The sequence below is a fragment of the Lissotriton helveticus genome, chromosome 7 (assembly GCF_964261635.1).
Source record: "Lissotriton helveticus chromosome 7, aLisHel1.1, whole genome shotgun sequence".
NCBI classification, from domain to species: Eukaryota; Metazoa; Chordata; class Amphibia; order Caudata; family Salamandridae; genus Lissotriton; species Lissotriton helveticus.
The window spans coordinates 361,166,138-361,188,992 of NC_136068.1; the positions used below are offsets into that span (position 1 = coordinate 361,166,138).

At 46.4% G+C, this 22,855-nt stretch overlaps 1 protein-coding gene across 2 annotated transcripts in view; it reads right to left on the minus strand.

Moving 5' to 3' along the window:
- The window catches only part of ITCH (itchy E3 ubiquitin protein ligase), a 981,537-nt gene that overhangs the window by 59,042 nt on the left and 899,640 nt on the right, over nucleotides 1-22,855 (minus strand). For both annotated transcript variants that reach the window (XM_078652175.1, XM_078652176.1), the window contains exon 22: nucleotides 12,801-12,897. In XM_078652175.1, coding sequence (XP_078508301.1) covers nucleotides 12,801-12,897 — 97 coding nt within the window. The remainder of the gene's footprint in view (nucleotides 1-12,800; nucleotides 12,898-22,855) is intronic.

Consider the following 22,855-nt stretch of genomic DNA (forward strand, 5'->3'; position numbering starts at 1 on the left):
GACAAGGGCCGAAAGATCGGAATCATAACCCGAATGTCCAGGAAGAACGAGTTACTTACCTTCGGTAACAATGTGTCTGGTAGAGACATAGTCTAGCCGCAGATTCCTTCCCCAGGCGTCAGACTGGATCAGGAAAACTTTCCGCAGCAGCACCTCTGCGCGCAGGGGGACGGCGCCACACGACTTTTCCCTGACATCGTCTGCAGACATGACGTCAGGTAAGCCATAAATGTACTTCCTGGCGCACTGACGTCAGTTTTCTTTGGAGAAACTTGTCCGCGTCAAAACACGGAGCCACCACCAAAAACTGTGAGAATGTGGGAACAGTGTGGAAAAATGATGAAAAAGAAATTGAAAGGTGAAAAACAGCACCATAAAGGACAGTGCCAGGCACTGGATGTTGAAAAGTAGAAAAAGGAAGACCAGAGCACTACTCTGAAAAACAACACCATAAAGTGAAGGCCAAATCACATTTGGAGAGAGGAGGATGTGAAAGAACAGTCTGGCAGACGACAAAGTCTACATCCATAATGTATAACCGTGAAGAACAACAAGTCCGGAACACAGGGTTAAGGATAACTCACCACAAGACGTCACCAGAGAGAGACGTAGTAACCCCAATAAGAGACCCATAGAATTTGGCAGAGCCAATAGACTAACCAATGGGTCACCGGGGTGGTAAAAAACCCCAAGGCGAAGGGTAAGGGGAGAGCGGGGTGGAGAGCAAAATATGAAAGATTTCACACCACACAATCCAGGCCGAGAGCTGGAAAGAACACATGACCTATGAGCATACCGCCCAATCCCGAGAATGGGCGGAGTAGCAATGAAAACCGATGAAGCATTCTGTGTCGGAATGAAAAGAAAATGTCACCCTGCCGAAGGGCAAGCCACCCAGAGGGAGGCGGGTATAGAAAGCGCAACCTGAAAAGGTCCTCGCGGGGAGGACAGGCGGGCGTTAAGGAATCTGTAGCTAGACTACGTCTGTGCCAGATACATTGTTACCGAAGGTAAGTAACTCGTTCATCTGATAGAGACGTCTAGCCGCAGATTCCTTAACTTAGAATAGATACCAAAGCCATACCTGTAGAGGAGGAGGGTCTGCGACTGAATCCCCCCAAGTTCCAGAGAGAACTTAGCTGTGAATAATGTGACTAAAACAGTGCCGTCAATCATGTGACGCAGCACAGTGGGGACAGTAATGTCTGCGCAGCTAACTCCTAGACCATGAAGCTCTGAACCTAGGGTTTGAGAGATCCACCAGATGCAATGTGTTGCTTGTAAGCAAAACCCAGAGAGATGGCAACCGGGATGACAGATAGCGCATACCGGCCCAGTATGTAGAATAGCGGAAGAAGCACTGTTCAAGCTGCATCAGCTAGACACATGTGACAACACTGGCAGGTGACCAATCCATGGCCAGAAGGCCGGTAATAAAAGAAAAGACGCACCAAGACATAGGCGATCTGGTACGACCGGCAAAATGGCCAATGGCACATAGCTTAGCATAAAGCAGGAGCGATACTGTAAGATATCCAAGCATACCGGAAAGCACCTTAGCACATTGTGTGGACGTTGGAACCACACGAAGAAAGGAAAGACCTTCTGCAGGGCAGCGGGAGCAGCTCAGATGTGCACGAGATCAAGAGGGCAACGCACAAAAGTGGCACCAGGCAGACGGGCACCACTTAGAGGTGGTGGCACAAACAGACCGGGTCAGTGACCACGGACACCGCATGAAGGAAAGAGCCGGCATGCATCCTCTGTGCAAGACAGAGCAGATTCAGAAGAGAATGAAAGAAACTAGATAAGGTAATAAGCAACATCCTTCCCTTGCCCGGAAGGAACCACGGTCCCCTGCAAGCTAGGTGGGAGAGAACCAGGCATGACAGCGGAAACAGTCAGGATCAATGTAAGTGCCCCGAATCACAAGAAGCAAGTATTCCGAAGAAATACGCCCCATGAAATATCACAGTATGATCCAAGCAGAAGAGTGGAAACACTTAAGCGGGGCAACAGGGAATGTGGAAAAAAACGCTGTAGAAGTGGTGAGAAAAGAGGCCACATACAGCTGAGATATAAATGCTAATCTAGTATCTTGGAGAACGAGCCCAAGAAGGGCTGCATGCCCAAGTCTGTACTAATAGTACTAAGCATTGCCGCACAGCGGCGGAGAAGGTGTGAGCCGCAAAGCAAGGAAAGAGCACTACAGACAAGAGGGACCAAAGGCACCTGAAGTGCGATAGAGCGATGCTTATAGGATCGCAGGAGAAAAGCCAGGGAGGGACTCCCCGAAGGATGTCTGCGAGGAATACTCCATAGGAGAATACTAAGGCAAAGGCAGACGCCTAGCACCCGCACATACCCCACATAGGGTAAGTGTCAACCTTGGGCAAACCAGCCATACGGTTGAAATTTAACAAATCAGAGAAGGCTGAACAGCCATGGACAGCAACCGGGGAACCTACTCTACACGTGTGATAGAGGTGTAATAAAATAAGGCCGAGAATCGTGCAAAAGTTATGGCAACCCGAACAAGAGCCGGGAGACTGCCGAATCCGTGTGAGGATCAAAAAGGTCCACACATTAAATGGTAGATCTCTGAGGGCATCCTGAACATTATCCGGGAAACGACTGTCGCGCAGCCATGCATGGCGGCGTAAAGCCACAGATCGAGCAAGAGCTCGTCCCACAGAATCAGTGGCATCAAGGGATGAACGGAGCGAAAATTGCGCCATTCCCCTGACATCAAGCAGAAGCCGAAGCAACTGTGACCGCGGTTCCTCTGGAACAGAAGGGAGAAGGTTCTCGACCAAGTCCCAAAGGGTCGAAGATGCATGTGTGAACACACGCGCAGTATTCAATGCGCGGATACCAGCACTGGTAGAGGCAAAGATGTGGCGGGCCCACGCGTCATCTAGCCCCCTAGACTCCCTAGTGGGATGAAATAATGGCACGGCGGATGAAGACTAAGTTAAAGGGGGCTTGAACAACGAGTCCCTATGCCGTAGGGTGAGTGGACAGGCATAGTGGATCACCCGGAGCAGGACGAGGCCCACGAGCAATAGCCGTAAAAGGAGGCATAGAATATGTTACCAAGATTTACTGCAGCCCAGACAAGAGAAGGGAGACCGCCGAATCCACGTGGCGGTCAAAAAGATCCACCCCATTGAACGACAGATCTCTGAGGGCATCCCGAATATGATCAGGGAAGACACTGTCGCGGAGCCAAGCATGGCTGCGTAAAGCCACAGCGCGAGCAAGGACCCGTCCCATAGCCTCAGTTGCATTAAGGGAAGACCTTAGGGACAATTGTGCCATGCTCCTGCCATGCAGCATTAGACAAAGCAATTCTGTCCATGGCTCTCTGGAACAGAAGAGAGAAGGTTTGCAACTGAGTCCCAAAGAGCTGAGGATGCGCGTGCAAACACACAGGCCGTATTTAAAGCCCGGACGCGTGCGGTGGCACAGGCGAAAAGCCGGCAACCACAATCATCCAGCCACCTAGACTCCCTGGTAACAATGACAATGTGGGTGAAGACTGTAAATTAAAAGCTACCTGAACAACTAGGCCCTGAGCTGTTGGGTGAAGAGACAGGCAAAGAGGATCATCCGGAGCAGGGCGGTGCCTACGAGCAATATCCTGATCAACAGGGTCACTAGAAGAGGGTCTGGACCAAGTGCCACGCAGGATGTCAAATAAAGAGTCCCCAAAGGTTAGCAAAGGCTCTACCTCGATAGGCTCCAAATGGAGCAGATCCAATAGAGGATCGGAAAGTAGAGGCACCATAGGAGGCTGAAAGCAGAGTACAGCAGCCACCCCATGAATAGCGCGCGTGAAGGCAGTACTAGATTCAGTAGCCATCTGTGTAGGTGATAACAAACCGTTGGTAGGAGACGGCTGAAGACTAATCCTGCCAGTAGAGATATGGAGTGGAGGAGCCGGAGACTGACCCGAAGGCCAGTCAACACTGGGTACTTGCACCATGGGCCCTTGATCTGGGGAGTCCAGGGAAGCATCATGTTCTAAAGTAGGAGGCGTAATTGCTAGTTCCGGTGTCGACCGACGCCGTGTAGGAGACCTTTCTCTGCCAAAAGAGTCGGGAGGAGCAACAACCTCAACCAAAGGAAGAGGAATCGACGTCGGTACCGGCATCGATCGACTCCGTGTCTGAGTCACGTCGACATCCTCCAGAGGGGACTCGACCTGGACGCCGTCCAAAGTCGATCCCACGGCAAAATGTGCATGTTTGGGCAAGCCAGGCATCGAGCCAAGCATCGGGGCTTGGCGCTGCCTCCGATCTCGAAACAGGAAGCCGCTCAGGGCTATGCGAAGGCTTAAGGGGTGGACTAGACGGGCGACTGGGAGGACACACTGGGCCGCGCCCCGTCGGAACCGGAGTCGATGCACACAGCCGGTGCCGAGGAAGAATCTGACAGCAATGACCTGACATGAGTGTCTTCCACCTCTTTGGGGCCCGAAAGCGCTCCAGGGAGAGGGGGCGACCTAAAGTAAGACTTGAGTGCTTCAGAATAAGCCTCCATTTTGAGCACGAGTCGCTCCAACTCCTGGAAAAGGGGGGAATTGAGGAAGCGACTGCCAGGCGCCCTTACCAAGCATAGAGCGAGAGGAGTGGGCGCCAGCAGTACGCGTTTGGGAGGAAGACCTCTTAGTTTGATCCTCTCCCCTGGAGATATAAAAGCAGTGGTGGAAGGCATGTAAAGCCTCCTGCTTGTCTGCATCCCTGCTAACCCAGTTAGACTCGCCTGTCAGGATTTTCCCAATGGTGGGACTAGCGTGTTGGTGGCGCAGCCTACGTGCTAGGAGAGAACCTTCCATGTCCCCACCCTCGTAATACTTTTGTTTGAGGGCGAGGAGGGCGCGCTCAGCCTTGTTATAACCCGACGTGCCTGAAGCTGGTCCTGTAGAATAGTCAATTGTCGCCTGGCCCACAGTGTAGGACGCTGCTTATCAGTGCGTTCTAGAGCGAGAATATCTTCTGTAAGCTTTGCTTTGAACAAGCAAGCCTCTCTGGCCCTGGCGATGGAAACAGGAAGGCCCAGCTCACCTGGTCAAAAGGTGAGCTGGGCCGCAGATTTTAGCTTTAAACGCATCCCAGAGGATGTGGGAGAAGATGTTGCGCAGTGAGTTAAGTGTGAAGTATTCAGTGATGGCGTCCTTTATAGCTGCCCGGTCAACAGAATCTCTAAAGAGCTGAAGGGGGAGGGGAGGGGAGCGTGTGGTCTGAAATGGAGATATCAAAGATCTGCACAGATGTGAGAGCACTCAGTATGGAAGAGGTGACAAAGAGAGAGTCGATACGGGGGTAAGATAAGTGTACATGGGATTAGAAGGAGTAATCCTTCATAGAGGGGTTCAAGTGCCACCAGGCATCAACCATACCTGCATCTCAGAGCTCCTTCCTAAGTACCTCAGATACAGCTACCGTGCCCTGTATGTGTGCTGTGTTTCTGTTGAGGTTGGGGTCAAAGACTAAGATGAAATCACCACCCACTATAATGTCGCCTGACAAGCCTTAGATGTTCTGAGAGGGTCTGTCATATGAATGCGTCCTGCACTTGGTTCGGGGCATAGCGATTAAGGAACGTTAGCATGTCTCTACCCCTCTCCACAGTTAAGAGTGAGGAATCGCCTGCCCTGGTCCCTAGTAATTTTAACAGCTTTGGTGTAAAAACCCCTTTTACAAAGTATAGCATCGCCTAGAACTTTAGAATCAGTGTATGCCCAGTATTAAAGCAGTTATCCAGGATGAGCCATGCGGTGATTATCAGTTAGAAGCAGGTGGGTCTCTTGTAACAGAATAACATCTGGATTGTTTTGTATGAGGTAGCATCAAACCTGGTGTCGTTTGCTGAGGGTGTTGAGCCCCTGGACGTTGAGAGGAGCAATTTCAGATCATGTGCGGTACCCATGTAAGGGGTAGAACTATCAGCACACTTCTAGGGAGACAGACAATCATCTTGTGAGTGATTTTTAGTGGAGAGTCATCCCCTCAGCGCTGCAAAGACACAATAGGTAGCAGAGGTACCGAACAGGGAGGGCATGGATGTGGGAATGTACAGGGGGTAACTAAAGGGGCCAAGAGGGCTCAATCTTTCGGACCACTCCATTAAGGGTCAGGAAAAGATTACCAGATCCTTTCGAGGTGTAACCTCAGAGGGGGCGGCAGCTCAGGAGCAACTCCGGAGAGTAGATTGTGTGGAGAGTTAGTCCTGTAATAGAAAAGAAGGAAAACTTCAAATACAACAGGTAGGCCTCTGGAGTCCGAGTACTGAGCTCTGCCAAATGGGCTCTTATTCAGCTGGCTGGTGAGTGTCGGAAGCAGATCAGGAGAGAGATATGTACATACTCTGCTCATGTTAAATGTCTTCAACAGAGGAATGGGTGTGCTCTGTCCGCATCTTTTGGTGATACGCAATAATGTCCGCTTTCGCAGAGTGCGAGTCTTGTGCAGCCTTACTGGTGCAGTGTGCACGCATCACTGGACTGTGTGCCATTAGGTCACCAGGAGGCCGGATGGGTAGCAAGTGAGGGCATGGTGTCTCTGCTGGGAGAGGTCTCTGGAAGGCTGAGAAGCATCTTGTCCTACGTGAAGGAGCGGACTGTACTTTGTTTTCTGTTCCAGGGAACAAGCATTCCAAAGGAATGGGCCCATTGATATTTGATACCCTGGATACGTAAGTGCTCAGTCACTGGCTTGAAGTCCCGTCGGTTCTTTAGAATCAGTGGAGAGAGATTCTGGCAGATCTGTACAGTGTGGCCACGAAACACTAGTCCGCTTTACCCCTTGATGCCCAGGGCACAGTTTCTTTGTCTTGGAAAAAGTGAACCCAGGTGAGAATGGCCGGGGGTGTACCCGGTCTGCTAGAAGCTGCATCGACTCGATTCAAGCATGAAAATGATTGGTACCTACAATTGGTGGGCACGAGCATGGGTAATTGCGCAGCTCCAGTGTACGTTAATATATTCATGGGAGATTACGAAAACAAATATATCTTGTCCAATACAAATTGGAGTACACATTTAAAAATGTATGCTCGCTACATCGATGATCTATTTATCTTGTGGAAAGATTCTAGGGAAAGCCTTGAACAAGCGCTGATTACCTTAAATTCAGTGGACCAACGCATTCAATTCACTTGGACCATTGACCCTAAATCTATAACCTTTTTGGATGTCCTTATTGAATTACATGACAACCATATTTCAACTGATATATATCGAAAGCCCACTGACCGCAACAACGTTCTGCATTATTCTAGTTTTCACCAGGGATCATTGAAAAGACACCTTCCAAAATCTCAAATGTTGAGAGTGAAAAGGATCACCTCAGACCCTGATAAAGCAACCTTACGTACTGAGGAAATGGCTGACAGATTTCGTGAAAGAGGATACCCAGAACACTTGATAAATTCTGCAAAAATCCAGTTCACTGCTTTGAATCGCTCAGATCTGTTACAACCCACAACGAAACAACAATGTGATAGGACAGTAATTGTGTCCAAGTTTTCAAATGTCAGCCCTTTGTTCAAAAACATTGTACTGAAACATTGGCCAATGTTAAAACTAGAACTGGATTTTAAAGGTATCTTTGATCACCAATGGGTCAAGAGATTTTTACACTATCTAAAAAATCTTTTGTGTATATTCAGGGTGCCACCGCTCAATCAACTGGAGGCATACCGTGGTGAAACAATATTCCCATCAGTTTACCAACCTGTACCGCCCTACATCATTTGGGATCCTTCGCCATGAAGGAAAGTGGTTTTACCCACAGTAGATTAGGCAGGTTGTAGCCAAGTCCAATCTAGTGTCTAACTGCTCAGTAGGATGTATAACTGGCATCAAGAGGTAAACTGAATAACAGTGCAAAATGTGAAAAATAATGAGTGCTAAGTGTCAGTATATTAAAATCAGGTAGTAGGAATGGAAATGCAATTTTATTAATTCCTACCCACTCCCAACGATTAAAAACAGTACATAGTAGTGTTAACAAATAACTACCAGAGTTGGTTTGTGGTCGACATGTTTCTGCATTAAATAAGGAGCCAATTGGTCTCTTATTGCTTCATCAGGACCATAATTTTTGCTACTGTATAGAGTGAATGGTGATTAGAAAAAATGAAAGTAATATCACCTGAAATTCGCCTGTAGTGATGATTCAGGATCACCCAATGTAAATGAACGAATATACAAAAAAGAGAGAATACACACAAAATACTTTAGACAGTGAACATCCATATGCCACAAGTGCATCAATTTACATTTGCCAACTCTTTTCTTGGTCACAAAGAGGTTCTCTCAAAATAACCTTATAAACACCATATTACTATTATGGCACGAGCCAATTGTTTGTAATTATCACTCACCTAATTGTTAGGGAATGTATACTCCACCTCACCCGGCTACAGCTCAGGTAAAACGGGGCACCGCTCTATTAGAAGGGAAGAGAGGGGAGTAAACATAGGGGAAGGACTAGGCGCTACTTTATATACATACGTTATAACTCAACTAGAAGAATTACTACTGTGTTCTGAAAGTGTTCTATCGGTACACTCAACTTAGGACTGCTCATGTGTCCCATCGATATGCATAGGGTTATCCATGAGCAGCCGTTTGTCAATAGGAGCCGATTCCATTTGATATACTCGGTTAAAAACTTCAGGGGACCGAGCGTGTTGGTAAGACGCTAGAATGCGGGCAATAATCAGCCTGTAGATGTTGCGCTATCTTCTTCTATTCATTTTTCCCCTCGCTATTTAATTAAACCTCAGCCGAGGCTATTTCCGTGTTTAATGCCAGAATGCCAAACTATTCAAACTGTTACTAGCAAGACACGGCAAGAGAAAGAAGAATCCGATCGAGCCCTGTTTAATTCACGCTCGATCGGATTCTTCTTTCTCTTGCCGTGTCTTGCTAGGAACAGTTTGAATAGTTTGGCCAACACGCTCGGTCCCCTGAAGTTTTTAACCGAGTATATCAAATGGAATCGGCTCCTATTGACAAACGGCTGCTCATGGATAACCCTATGCATATTGATGGGACACATGAGCAGTCCTAAGTTGAGTGTACCGATAGAACACTTTCAGAACACAGTAGTAATTCTTCTAGTTGAGTTATAACGTATGTATATAAAGTAGCGCCTAGTCCTTCCCCTATGTTTACTCCCCTTCTAATAGAGCGGTGCCCCGTTTTACCTGAGCTGTAGCCGGGTGAGGTGGAGTATACATTCCCTAACAATTAGGTGAGTGATAATTACAAACAATTCACTCGTGCCATAATAGTAATATGGTGTTTATAAGGTTATTTGGAGAGAACCTCTTTTTGACCAAGAAAAGAGTTGGCAAATGTAAATTGATGCACTTGTTGCATATGGATGTTCACTGTCTAAAGTATTTTCTGTGTATTCTCTCTTTTTTGTATATTCGTTCATTTACATTGGGTGATCCTGAATCATCACTACAGGCGAATTTCAGGTGATATTACTTTCATTTTTTCTAATCACCATTCACTCTATACAGTAGCAAAAATGATGGTCCTGATGAAGCAATAAGAGACCAATTGGCTCCTTATTTAATGCAGAAACATGTCGACCACAAACCAACTCTGGTAGTTATTTGTTAACACTACTATGTACTGTTTTTAATCGTTGGGAGTGGGTAGGAATTAATAAAATTGCATTTCCATTCCTACTACCCGATTTTAATATACTGACACTTAGCACTCATTATTTTTCACATTTTGCACTGTTATTCAGTTTACCTCTTGATGCCAGTTATACACCCTACTGAGCAGTTAGACACTAGATAGGACTTGGCTACTACCTGCCTAATCTACTGTGGGTAAAACCACTTTCCTTCATGGCGAAGGATCCCAAATGATGTAGGGCGGTACAGGTTGGTAAACTGATGGGAATATTGTTTCACCACAGTATGCCTCCAGTTGATTGAGCGGTGGTACCCTGAATATACACGAAAGATTTTTTAGATAGTGTAAAAATCTCTTGACCCATTGCTATCCTCATTGTTGGTATTCATTGTATTAAGGGATGATAGCAAGGCAGGGTCGGTAAAATAATTCCCTTAGACCCCCCTATTCTTTTCTTTCATCTTTGATCACCAACCTCTATTTGCCTACACACGAGGAAAAGATTTGGGAGAAATTCTTCAACAACAAATAAACGTAACGGACATCCTGACGCGAGGCACTAGACCATGCAGTAATTGCAATAATTACAATAACATAATCCCGGGAAACAAGGTGATGCACCCAATGAAGGGTCAAGAGATCGCACTGAACGTCACAGCCACTTGTGACACGACTAATGTTGTCTACCCATTGAAATGCCCTTGTGGTTAAATCTATATAGGTAAAACTGAGCGTAAATTGAAAACCCGTCTCAATGAACATAAATCGAACATAAGGACAAAGAACCTCAAATCATCAGTGGCAAATCATTTCATAGAGATGAACCATAATATTTCTCAACTTAAGTTTATGGTGCTAGAAGTGGTCCAGAAGGTTGAAGGAAGAGACAATAGTAAATATCTACTCCATCGAGAGAATTATTTGATTTACAAACTTAATGCCATCAAGCCACATGGACTAATGATCGTATAGAATTTTCTTGTTACCTGTAAAATAGTGCTCTTCCTCGCTATAATACTGTTCTTGATTTCCAGTAGCCCGAGTTTGGGCACCATTAGTTCTGTACATTAACTTGATCGTGTTATTAGATTCATTGCATTTTCATTTACCCGATTTCATGTTCATGACCTCGTTTGTTTATTTTTTCACACTTGTGTACTCAACACTCTGTTCATCCCCCCACTCACTGATTGAATTTCCGGGTTCTTCCGTTTTCACTGTATCACTCCCATTTACAAGTATTTTCGACCCATCTCGCAGTCCACTTTCTACTTCCTTGAATCATCCCGATCACGTGACTTGTACACGTGACTTCGTTTTCCCTTTAGACTAGCCGATTTCCGCCACTCCGTTAACCAGCTTCGCGCAACAAACCGCATACACAGTGGAATTCCGAAGTGGAGCCCACGCTACAACATTAAAACTTCCCCCGTGAGTATTGCTTATAGCCTAGTCAGTCCGAATCCGCATTATTTCTTTACAGCCATTTATGTCAATGGTTTAACTTTGCGTTTATCACCCCCATTTTTGTTTTAGATCTGGCGCTTTGAGTACCCAGAGCCGTCAAGCCTAGTAAGTCTCGTTCTCATCCTCGAGAGCCATACACCCCGTCACATTGCATGTTTTCTGAGCACGTTTACACCTTTTGCACACCACACATTTCCACTTTGGGGACTGTTTTGCTTCATTTGACCGTTTTGCATTACTTTTTTGCTTGTATCTATATACTTAGAAGGTACTGTATTAGTAAACAGATATTATGTCGTTTCTTGTAGATATGCTCCCAGATGAAGGGCGGTTGCCCGAAATGCATTGGAGCTAACAACCATAATGTATGGATTAATAACGAACCATTGTATGAAGAATTAATACAACTACAAGTATGAAATCATAAATATGAAACAATAAATTTGGATTTCATTATCTTCAACTCAGCTTTATGAACATTTTTCAAGCATTGAATTAGGAAATATCTCCTTATTTGTGTGCCCCTAGGGATGCAATCAATTTCCAATTGAACGCACTTCACATTTCTAAGAACACACAGACTACCCAGTGATGGAGGCACCGGCCCCCAAAGCCAAGGTACAACTAGAAAAGGCCTGGGCCATGAAGGGCACAGCTGGCAACCGGGGAGTTCCCCTGCCCTAACTCCAGGCGCAGGGGAGAGCAGTGCAAAAATTGAAGAGGGGGGAGGGGATTGAAGGGGTCAGGGATGCCCATAGCAGGACAGGAGCCGATGAGCAACATGGACATGAAAAGTAGGGGCCCCAGAGGCTGTCCCTGCCCTGGTCCAGGCAGTGCACTCTACTCACCACGCTTCTGGTGCTTGCGGGAGGGATGTGGCCCATCCAGAAATTTGCAACAGCTGTGGCAGCCGCAGTCCATACCCCCACTGTGTCTACAAATGGCGAGGGCCCAGAGGGCCAGCAGGTGGTCAGACTTTGCGGTCAGTGTAAAGTCCTTACCCGAAAGGGCAGACCATGCCCAAGGCAACCGCGACCAACGTGTGGGTCTCCAGCGGGGCTTCCCCGCGGAGATCAGGGATCCGGCGAGGCGCCGAGCAGGAGCCACATCCCACCACTCCCAGCTTGGCTCAGTGCGTGAGCTCTTTCAGCAGGGAGCAGGCGAGGGAGGGACGTCACATGGCTGATAACCTCTAGTCAGCCCAAGCCTCTCCCCGACAGAAGCACCGACCCAGAACGTCCCACGGCAAGATGGTGCAGCTGATCAGTAAGAGCAGGGGGCATCAAGTGTGCTCAAGAGGCAGTGAAGGGTCTTACAGTCAATCCAAGCTGCCCTCCAACGAGCTCGCCAGCTCAAAGCGGTTGAGGCAAGATGCCGGGAGGGGTTCTGGCACCACCAAATGTAATTGCAGGCAAATAGTTGAGCTTTTAGAGACTCTAATGCCCAAATGCTACAGGAGCTTTAACAATCTACGTCCTACGCCATTCCCCTCACCCCCTAACTTCGAATTTCTTTAAACAATTCTGTATATGTAGTTAGAATTTGCAAGATGGAATTGTAAATCTATAAAACAATGTAAATATATATTTTTCAAACAAGCATTACATTACAATGTGTTTGTTAAAGGAGTCCACAGCTGCTTGAAAAAGTTATCTCTGCATACCCATGAGGTCAGCAAATCCACCAACGGGTAATCTGCAAGTTCCAGTGACAAACTGTAGAAGCCGCATCCGTTTTTCGTTGTCCATTTCTTTCACAAACTAAAATGAAAGCAACACAAATGAGGGAGTGTATAAAGCACTGAGGAGGTACAATTATAATGAATGCACCTGTACATTAGCTTTAAAAATGAAATTTCTACTAAGAATACACCATTAGATGAAAGCATTTTTGTTGCCATTTTGCCTTGGACTTTGGCCTGAAATCATTTTTGCTCATCGTTTCAATGTACAAACCCATGTTACAGAGCAAATCCCTCTCAGACTCCCAATCTTTGACACCATACTCACAAAGCAAACAATCAATATTTTACATTTTGGAATGATGTAACAAAGGGAATCACGATATGAAAAAGGAAAAAAAAAGAAAAGAAATAAAAGCTGGAAATCTCATTTCCCTTGTGGAGCATTCTGAGCTAGCTTTGGGTCTACGTTTATCACATTGCGTGGCAAAGCTCTGGAACCAAATACCAAATCAACCTGCGACTGCAAGCAAATAACATGACATTCAGGAAATCACTGAAGACGTGGCTGTTTCCGGTTAAATAGCTACCCAGAGCTCACGTCAGAATCGCGCCTTGTTCACACACCCAGCGCCAAGACGCCTCGGCATTCAAGCGCCTTAGAAGCTACTATCCTAGCCTACATCATCATGAGGCACTCCAACCACATTTCAAAAAAATCTTTTTATTAGTCTAAAGCCGTACAGAACACAATACCACACCACTTTCTTGTACATTATATCAATAAAGCAATACATTTCCACATAGAACATCCCTCTCAAAATCAATTCCAGTAAAGGGTTATCGTAGATTTACGCCATCCAGGGCATCCCCTGCTCTTCATCTTTATAGACCATGCAGTGTAAAGACTACTGTGGGGGCAGTACATGGATTTCCCCTGAGAACATTCCATTTGCCCCACACCTTTTCCCACTTCAGGGGGCAACCTCTGCTCTCATAGACTGTTTTCTCTGCCACCATACACCAATCCATGTCCCTCTTCCAGTCCAGAAGAGTCAGTGCAGCCTCCGACCCCCCAAAAAGCGCTATGTTCCCATATCTGATCAGCCCACCCCCAAGTCAGTGGTCTCCCACGCGTTGAGTAGACGCCATTTGGCTGAGAGTGATCGGCTCTCACCACAGATCTCAGTTTTGCACGACACGACCGAGCTCTAATAGGAATGAATTATCAGGCAGGCCCAGATAATGTGATAAAGTTCCCTCATGACCACTGTATCTGCGACATAGTGTATCCATCCCCTTGTCCATTTTTGCGATCGTATTACAAGAGAGGTAAGCCCTTTGAAGCATCTTGAGCTGGACTAAACGGAAACGTGTACTAATGGTCACCTCTCTGGGTGATGCTAAGGCCTCTGGCCAGTCGTCCTCAATCAAGTCTTCTAGAACCCTTTTCCAACGTCCCCAAAGGCGTAAAAGAATATCAGGGGAGTTATTAATGAGTTTTTGGTATGTGAGTAAGATTGCCCAGCAGGTGATGTGTTACTCTAGGAGTCTACTTTCTAGTGGTGACTATTCCGGGAGGACCTCCCCCCAGGTAGTGTCGCCTGTAGGGCGTGTTGAATCGCCAGGTATCCAAGTGTCTCCGCTGGAGCTAGATTTTAAGTCTTGTAGCTCAGCGAAGGATACTACTTTCGCCCCAGAGAACAGGTCGCCCACCCTTGAGAACCCAGGTAGGTCACATTTATCAAAGCTGTGTCTCGTCCCCATTATACCCAAAAGTTTGGAGTCCCACAAGGGAGCTGCTTTAGTAATGCGGTTGCCCGACCCCAGTTGTTTCAGTTTACTGACAGCAATTTGTGCGGAACCTCCATCCCATAGTAAGGTCCTGATTTCACCCTCTATAGCTTTGAAATAAGTATTAGGCACAGGGAACAGCGTGTTTTGTAATACGTGCATAATAAGTCATCATTTTGACAAGTGTCGCTCTCCCCAGCAAGAAGTGTGGGAGCGACCAGCAATGTTGGACATTGCTTTCAAGTCGGGCCAATGAGCCCTGTAAGTTTCTGGCATTAAAGAGGTCTGGGCTGGAGGTGATGAAGATTCCAAGATATCGGAACCTATCTGTCACTATTCGTGCCTCACAGTCTTTTGGTAGATGCCGCACTGCACCATAAAGTAAAAAGACCACAGATTTAGGCAAATTGATTATATACCTGGAGTATCTTGTGAAATTAGTAAAGACATTCAATAGTCAGGGTAGGTATGGAGGACTGTAGCACTGCCACATAGAGGAGGATAATGTCAGCATATAAAGATATTCTGTTTTCTCCGTCCAAATCAGTGGGTCTCCTCAGACCCAGGCTGCCACGGGTCTGGGTATTATCACAAATATAAGTGGTGATAGGGGGCACCCTTGCCTGATCCCTTGCTGAAGGGGGAAAACTTGAGACACTCTTCCGTTTACCACCAAATGTGCCAGAGGTTCGGTGTAGAGGAGTCAAAGCCAGGATAATAATTGAGGCCCAAAGCCCATATGACGGAGTACAGCAAAGAAATCCGGCCACTCAACAGTGTCAAAGACCATGCGCGCTTCAAGGGATAAACCTGCATCCTCCTCCTGGATTCTATGCTTACATCCCAGTACTCCATGAAGTGGTTAAAGATTAAGAGCTGTTTTGCAACCCAGCACGAATCCAGACTGGTCTGGGTGAAACAGCTTTGAGATGAGGGGAATAAGTTGAAGCGCTAAAAGTTTGGTGAGAATCTTAGCCTGGGCATTTAGTAGTGAGATAGGCCGGTAGGAGGCACACTGCTCCACTGCTCTTCCCTCTTTGTGCATAACAACTAGCGTCTAATCTCTGGGAAGAATGCCACCCGCCTGCTCTCCTCCCAACATCTCCAATAGATGTGATGCAGTGTATGGTGCTGTGAGTTTATATAATTTTATTGGCAGACCATTAGGTCCCATTGCCTTACCCGAGTTTATGGCTCTAATCGCTTGTTTCACTTCATCCTCTGTAAGCTCACTGTCTAGGAGCTGCACTTCCTTAGGTGCAAGAAATGGGAGCCGACGATCGGCCAGAGGATCAAGGGAGTTGCGTTCAGTGGCCGTATGTGTCAGCAATGCTTGTGGATCACGGAGATACTCCCCCTCGTCCGAACATATAGTCGCCACCAATCAATTTGCTCTCTCTCTTATCTAGTCACGCAAGCAGTTTCCCTGCTTTGTCCCCCATCTCATACACCTGGTACTGTACCACCTGTTTGCAGCTCTGTCCGACTCAGCCACCTGATCTTTGTATTCCTGTTTGAGGTTTAGAGTGTGTCGCATGTCATCACCCCCATCCTCCACCGGTTGCGCTACCAAGGACAAAATGTCCTGCTCCAGAATCTTCACTGCTGCTCTCCTGTCTCACCGGTGTCCCACTATTAAAGAGAGTGGTTGCCCCCTTACCACCGCCTTATAGGCCTCCCAAAGTGTCACAGCCGAAGTAACCAAGTGTTAATTTTCCCTAAAGTACTGGTCTGTGGCTTTGACAAGCCCCTTCCCGATTCCCGGGATTTTGATATACCAAGGGTTTACATTGACTGTCTTATTAGTGCGGGTAATCCTGACGCTGTAACGTACCCATACTGGGGAATGATCAGAGATTCCTCTCGCCAGGTGTCACACGTCTCTAAATAAAAAAAATTGCGAGAGATTCCAGTGTGCCCTGGGGTGGCATTAAGTGCTCTCCAAATGTCAACTAAGCCCAGTGCGGGAAACAATTCTGTTTGTCGTCTCTGCAAGGGGATTGGCTCCTTTATCTCTCACAGCGCCTTGGGGTAAGGTCCGCAGATTGTATGCCATCCCTCTTGCCATTCCCAGGCATTCTTTGGTGTAGTAAAAAACATGCATTACCCTTGGACTCAATTCACAATCTAGCCGGGAAAAGCATTGAGTATTTCACTCCCTTTTCCCTCAGTGCCCTCATAACTTCCAAAAAGCTAAGTCTCTGTTTCTGCACCCGGAGGGTAAAATCAGGGAAAAAGATAATGTTTGTATTCTCATAAATAACTGGTGGAGCAGTGCGTGCTGTTTGGAGCACCACATGTTGATCCTGGAAATTGAAGAGATAGGTAAGGATGGATCTCGGTGGGGCGGCCAGATGGGGTCGTCCGCCTGGCACTCGGTTGGCTCCTTCTGCCAAGAAGAACTTAGGGAGACCCTGTGGTTTGAAGTGCATGAGGATAAGATACTCTACAAATAGGTCTGTGGCTAGTTCCTCCACCCGTTCAGGGACCACCAAAATGAGGAGGATGTTGCATTTGGACCTGCCTTCCTAGTCCTCAAGTCTCGCCTTAAATTTTTTATTAGCTGCCTGCAGCATGCCAACCTGGATCTTGAGGGCCCTGGTGTCCTGGAGCAAGGTCGCAGCTGAGTCCCCCCCACCTCCTTGGCTCTTGCCTCCATGTTGCACAGGTCTGGCCACATCAGTGAGACCTCTGTTGTGACAGTGTCCATGAGTGCTTCTAGTACAGTGCAGACTCTCCCTGTATGGTCGCCATATATCATGGAGGGAAAGGGAGTCTCCTCCGGAAGCCTGGGGAGTTGTGGAGGACAAACACTCTCTGGAGCTCTCCAGAATCTCAGGCCACCTCGGAAGGGTGAATTGATCCAACGTGGTCTGTTGGGTACTTTTCATGTTCTTTCCGAAAGTCATTCTGGTGGGGCAAGTGTAATTAGATTAAAGCAGGGTGAGTGGGACACTGGAATACTCGCTACCGCCTGCCAGCAGACACACCAGTCCCACCCAGGTGGGGTGACATACTCAGGTTTCTGCCTGAGTAGGTCACCCTACCTAAGCACGCAAGGACCCAGCTACCAGGTTGCAGTATGGCTGACCCTGGATTGATGTCTGGCTCACACTCAGGCCAGAGGATGGACGCAATGTGTGGGGGGGGATTAGGGGGGGCGGTGTTGGTGATCTGGTCCCCCAAAATAGGCTCTCCCAGTACACCCGTAGTCCGTAGAGTGCTGCCATAGAGTTAGGGACCCAGCACACAGGTCGGAAGGATCACCCGACTCTCCCACGTATCTCTGCATGGGATAGAGATGGCATATATCCTGGAAACCTGCAGCTGGGCTCTGCTCTTTAACCCTCTGGGTATAAGAATGCACAATAGATGAGGCCTTTTATTAAGCTGGTGTGTGGCTTAGGCTGTGCTCTTGACGTTGCAGCCTCTGCTGTTTTGTTGCATCGCATCAGTGTGTTCCTGTCTATTCACCGCCACCCAGATTTGGCATCTCAGCGACAGAGGAGGGGGAAACTCACACATAATAATAATAATAATAATCCACATTTGTAAAGTGCACAATCACCCGTAAGGGTCTCTAGGCGCTGGGGGCCGTCGGGAAGATTAAGCAAGCTATTGCCCACAGTCACATGGTGCTGGGCTAATCTGCTGCCGGAGCCGGGGATCGAACCGTGATCCCCAGATTCCGGAGTCAGTCGCCCTGGCGCCACACCAGTCTCCCCAGATTCCTTGCTCTGTTGCGGTCTCACTTCCCCATCAGTTGTCAAATGAAGCAGGTGGTCTGGAGGGATCATGCCATCCTCAATAATATTTGCTGGCAAGGTGAGGAGGAGAGCCAGTGCATGTTCGTCCCTCCCCAAGGAAATGGCACTCCGCAGGCACCGCGGTTACGGTGATTGACGTGGCGGGCCGGAGCGAATCGCCACACACCACCACCTTCCCTCTGCCGCCAAGGTCGGGGTTTTGCCCCACTGCACAGGTCTCGCTTCTGTTGCCACTTTTTTATATAAGGGGGCTACTAGCGGACAACGATCCAAGGTATGCCCCAAATGCCAGATGACTCAGTGCTAGTTAGGGCCTGGGCTAGTGGACGGATATCTGGACGGATAATTGGGGAGAAGGTGCCTGGGCCACAGAGCCGCTCTAGGAAGTGGCCATTTCCTTCAGCGGTCGGCCACGCCCCCCCTCAAATATTTATTTTTAGTAAAATAATTTTTTTTTTTAAATGCTATTGAAAGGCCGAACACTAGATGACAAAGGATGATGCAGTAAATGAAAAGAGCAACATTTTTTTAAATATATCCTAATAACTAGAACACAAAGGGCAGAGCATCAAGAAATTAATATTTTCGCTCTTTACATGAGCAATCCAAGTTATCACCCTTTTTGTTCATGACACCTAGGCGAGCCAGAGGTAAGAGTTACATTGCAGCACATTTCTTCATTATTTTGTGAGCAGTACAGGATTAGTAGTGACTCAAGTTTTTTCCACACCTGCTCTATACTAATCTTAAACATTATTTGCTATATGAGGACACTGTAAGGGGTTATATTAGGCACCTGCAAACTAAAGTGGCCACTCCTGACATTAACGTATGAACAATTTTCCCCTCTGTTCCATTATTAGTCTGGAGCAAAAGCGGACCAAAGCTGCAATGATTGTTTGGTAAAGTCCCCATGCAAAAAACAGTAGTCAATGCCCTAATTACATCCCGGCTTGACTACGGGAACATCTTGTATTTGGGGGCAAATAAAGCAGTCATAAAAAGACTACAACTTGTTCAAAACACGGCTGCCCGACTTCTCTGCCATATCCCCAAAAATACTAGCGTGTCTCCTTACTTACGGGAACTACATTGGTTGAAGGTAGAAAATCGCATCAGATTTAAGGCCTTAAACTATATGTTTAAAATTAAATCAGGTACCGCCCCGAAATATCTTCAGGCACTTGCACTTCCCTATGTCCCTACAAAAAACTTACGGTCCCTATCAGCTGAAAAGTTCTGCGTGCCAAGATTCAAGCTCTCCAGGATGGGAGGAAGATCCTTTTCCCACTTGGGCCCCACTATATGGAATTCACTTCCATTTCACATACGAAAGGAGGGAAGGCTCTCCAAGTTCCGTAAAGCGATAAAAACCTGGTTGTTCGATCAGTAACCTGAATGTGCCAGCTATACTCGTCCATCTTTGATGCTGTGTTTTTCAGGCGCCGGGAAATCCTTTTTGGGTAGCTGTTGCGCCATACAAGCTTATAAAATAAAATAAAAATAAAATATAAATAAATAAATTATTTTCTACTATGTCAATTTTTATGTCTGGCTAAAGATCACTTAACTATATGAGTGACCTCATATGACCAGTACTTCAAAAAAAAAATTATGTAAAAAGTAGTACAAATAGAGTGGGAGTGGGTTAGCCCACTTCAGCCCTTAGTTTACACGTGGTTTTCATTGTTTGCCATCGCTTTGATTGGCTGACCGTTATGCCTGTGGATTTTGGGAGGTTGTTAAATTGTCTAATTTTTGCTACTACTGGTGCCCAAGTAGTCCTTGCATTAGATGGAAGAAGCATCATGTTATGTAGCTTGTAATTCAGAGTGTATTCTTTGATGTATTTGCTTTACTGAAATAACTTTTTAATTGCTGAGTAATGGCTTTATAACTGTTGGTTATTAAAGCAGCAAGTTAATTTGTTTTACTTTGTGATCTTGATATGTTGTTGGATTTACAGCTTTTCTGTTCACGAAGGTGCGCATACTCACAGGCTTTCTTACAGCTGCACTGAAAATACTGGTCTTTTGCAAAAATAATATACTATGACATTTTTTGTAGCCTATGCCTTTTAAGTTGATCACTTACAACTTAATTTTTTAACTCCGTTTTACAACATTCTTTTTTCAGAATACAGCTTAGCTTTTCTTATGCAGTCTGAACAAAAAGGGGCCATAATCTCAACTTCTATACTGTTGTAGCCCAAGAAGTTGCTTCATTATAGTATTTTCTTTGTGGGCAACTGGAAGCAACATACAATACCGCCCAACTACCACCAAACGATTTCCAGAACAAAAAGATATACCTATTTGTCTTGCCTTCACTTGATTTAGAAAAGCAAAACCTATAAGTTTTGGCACACTGATGATTATCTTACAAGAGACTGATAAAAATCTTGTTTGAGTCTAATGTTTTGAATTTTTAACATGCTAAGTGTACACACACTAGGGCTGACAGCAGGAAACCATTTAATTGAGAATTAAGTAACTGTCTTATGGTTGCAAAAGTTAAAAATCAAACTCCACGTGCCAATACAGTGGTAGCTACCTTTGCCCAGGTAGAATGTGCCAACAGCCCTTCCAAAGGCGGCTTCTTGGCAAGTTCATGTCAGATCTTAATGCAGGGCTAGGTTCCTACTGACGTACGGCGTCCCACAGTGCAGCCTAGTAGGCCGGCGGAGACCTTTTTCCTGACTTGGTGGAGTTCGGATGGAGTTTCGAGTGGCCATATGTTGCGGTTGGCGTTCTTTGTTCCCCGGTTCGGGACAGTGACAACGTGGAGTCTTGTTTCAACAGTTTTTCAACACTGCGAAGTTTGAAGGTTCAATGCGCCAGGCCAGCCCTCTCCCCACTGTGTACCCACTGTGTCTTATCCCCTTGGCGGGTTGGCGGTGTGATGGGGGTTAGAGGAGGCTCCTATGTTTTAGCTGACCAGCTTCTGATCTATCTATCAATTTGAACCCAGGGAGGCTTTCGGAACCCAAGGTGCCCTGGGACTAGAGCTGCAACCTTTCCTCAAGACCGGATAATTTTTATGTTTTAACCTTTATTTTTATAGCAGGTGAAGATACCTACTACTTTACCCCCACGAATAGGAAGAGGATTTAAAACGGTCTCTGAGGAGCGTAAGAGAATTTGAAAGTGACTTTAAACCAAGCGGATGAGGTGGCGGCAGTTGGGGGAGCATCCAAGAGGGAGGTAAGTGCAATTTTTGTTTTCCTTGATGATGCTTCAATTCTTCACTGGTTCAGCAAGGAATACCTCCTCTTGTACATCACCTCCGGTGCTTCGCTTCAAGAGAGCTCTCCTCAGCGCGCCTAAGGGTAGATCCCATGGGAGAGTTTGTGAAAGGAGGAAAACAGGAGGAAAAACATGTTAGTTGAACCTGATCAAATTGCACTATCAAATGAGGAAGCTCCACGCTCACCTCTCCTTACTTCATAAAAGAACTTTGTTCTCAAACATTTTAATAATGGAGCCCATCCATCATTGGAGGAGGGGATTAAGATACCTCATGAGCCACCAAGCACTTTGGATTTCGCAACAGACGTATGGATGAAGTGCAAATAGCCAATCTATCTGTCTTCTTTACAGGCTACAAGTGTGATTACAAGTAGGGGTCTTCCTCACCCCGTTTAGATATCTCCTTATCATCATCCCACTCCAAGGATTTTGATCTTTTACAGAGGAATTATAGAGAAGGCCATTCGAACCGAGCTATTCTTAAACCCTGTAAGGCCCCTTTGGTTGGGGAACCAAACTCAACTTTTGGATCCCAGGGAAGGTCTATATCAATCCAGTCTACCACCTTGTCATCTTTGTTGGATGCAATGCTGCTTATGCAAACTACCTTACATAGCATCCTGGCAGCATTGGTGTCGATAAGGACACACCAGGTGGCCCAACCAAAAGTTCTGAAACACATGCAACCGGAACTTCAGCATTTAATAAAATAATACAGGCAAAATTATTGTTCACTCGCTGTAGTAACAGTCGCTGAGCGTTGGGAAGGCCACGGTACTATTTCAGGAGAAATTGAAGGTCAATTAGTTTTGCAAGGATCTGTTTAGATTTCCAAATGGACTATGCTTGTTAGGAAAAAGTATCACCTTCTACATCCTTTCAAATTTACCTTAGGATCTAGTTACACACACAGGGCAGTTGGGCCGTTCACTTCTGCTGCCATCTTAAATATACATGGCGGATTATCAACCACCCACCGGGAGCGGTTTATTCCTGGTAAACCACCCGTAAGGCCTGACTGTCCATGGCAGAATAGCCAGCCGCCAAATGATCTAAGAGTGTTTATAGTAAATCACAGACCACCCAAGCAGCCTGAGCAATTAGTATGGGGGCATGGTAATAAGTTTTCTCCCCTACAGCATCTTGAGGAGGATTGAGACTTGAAAATTAGGCCCAATTCCCCCTAGAATGAAGGGTCCCCTCTAAACCTGAGAAGCTTGAGCTGGAA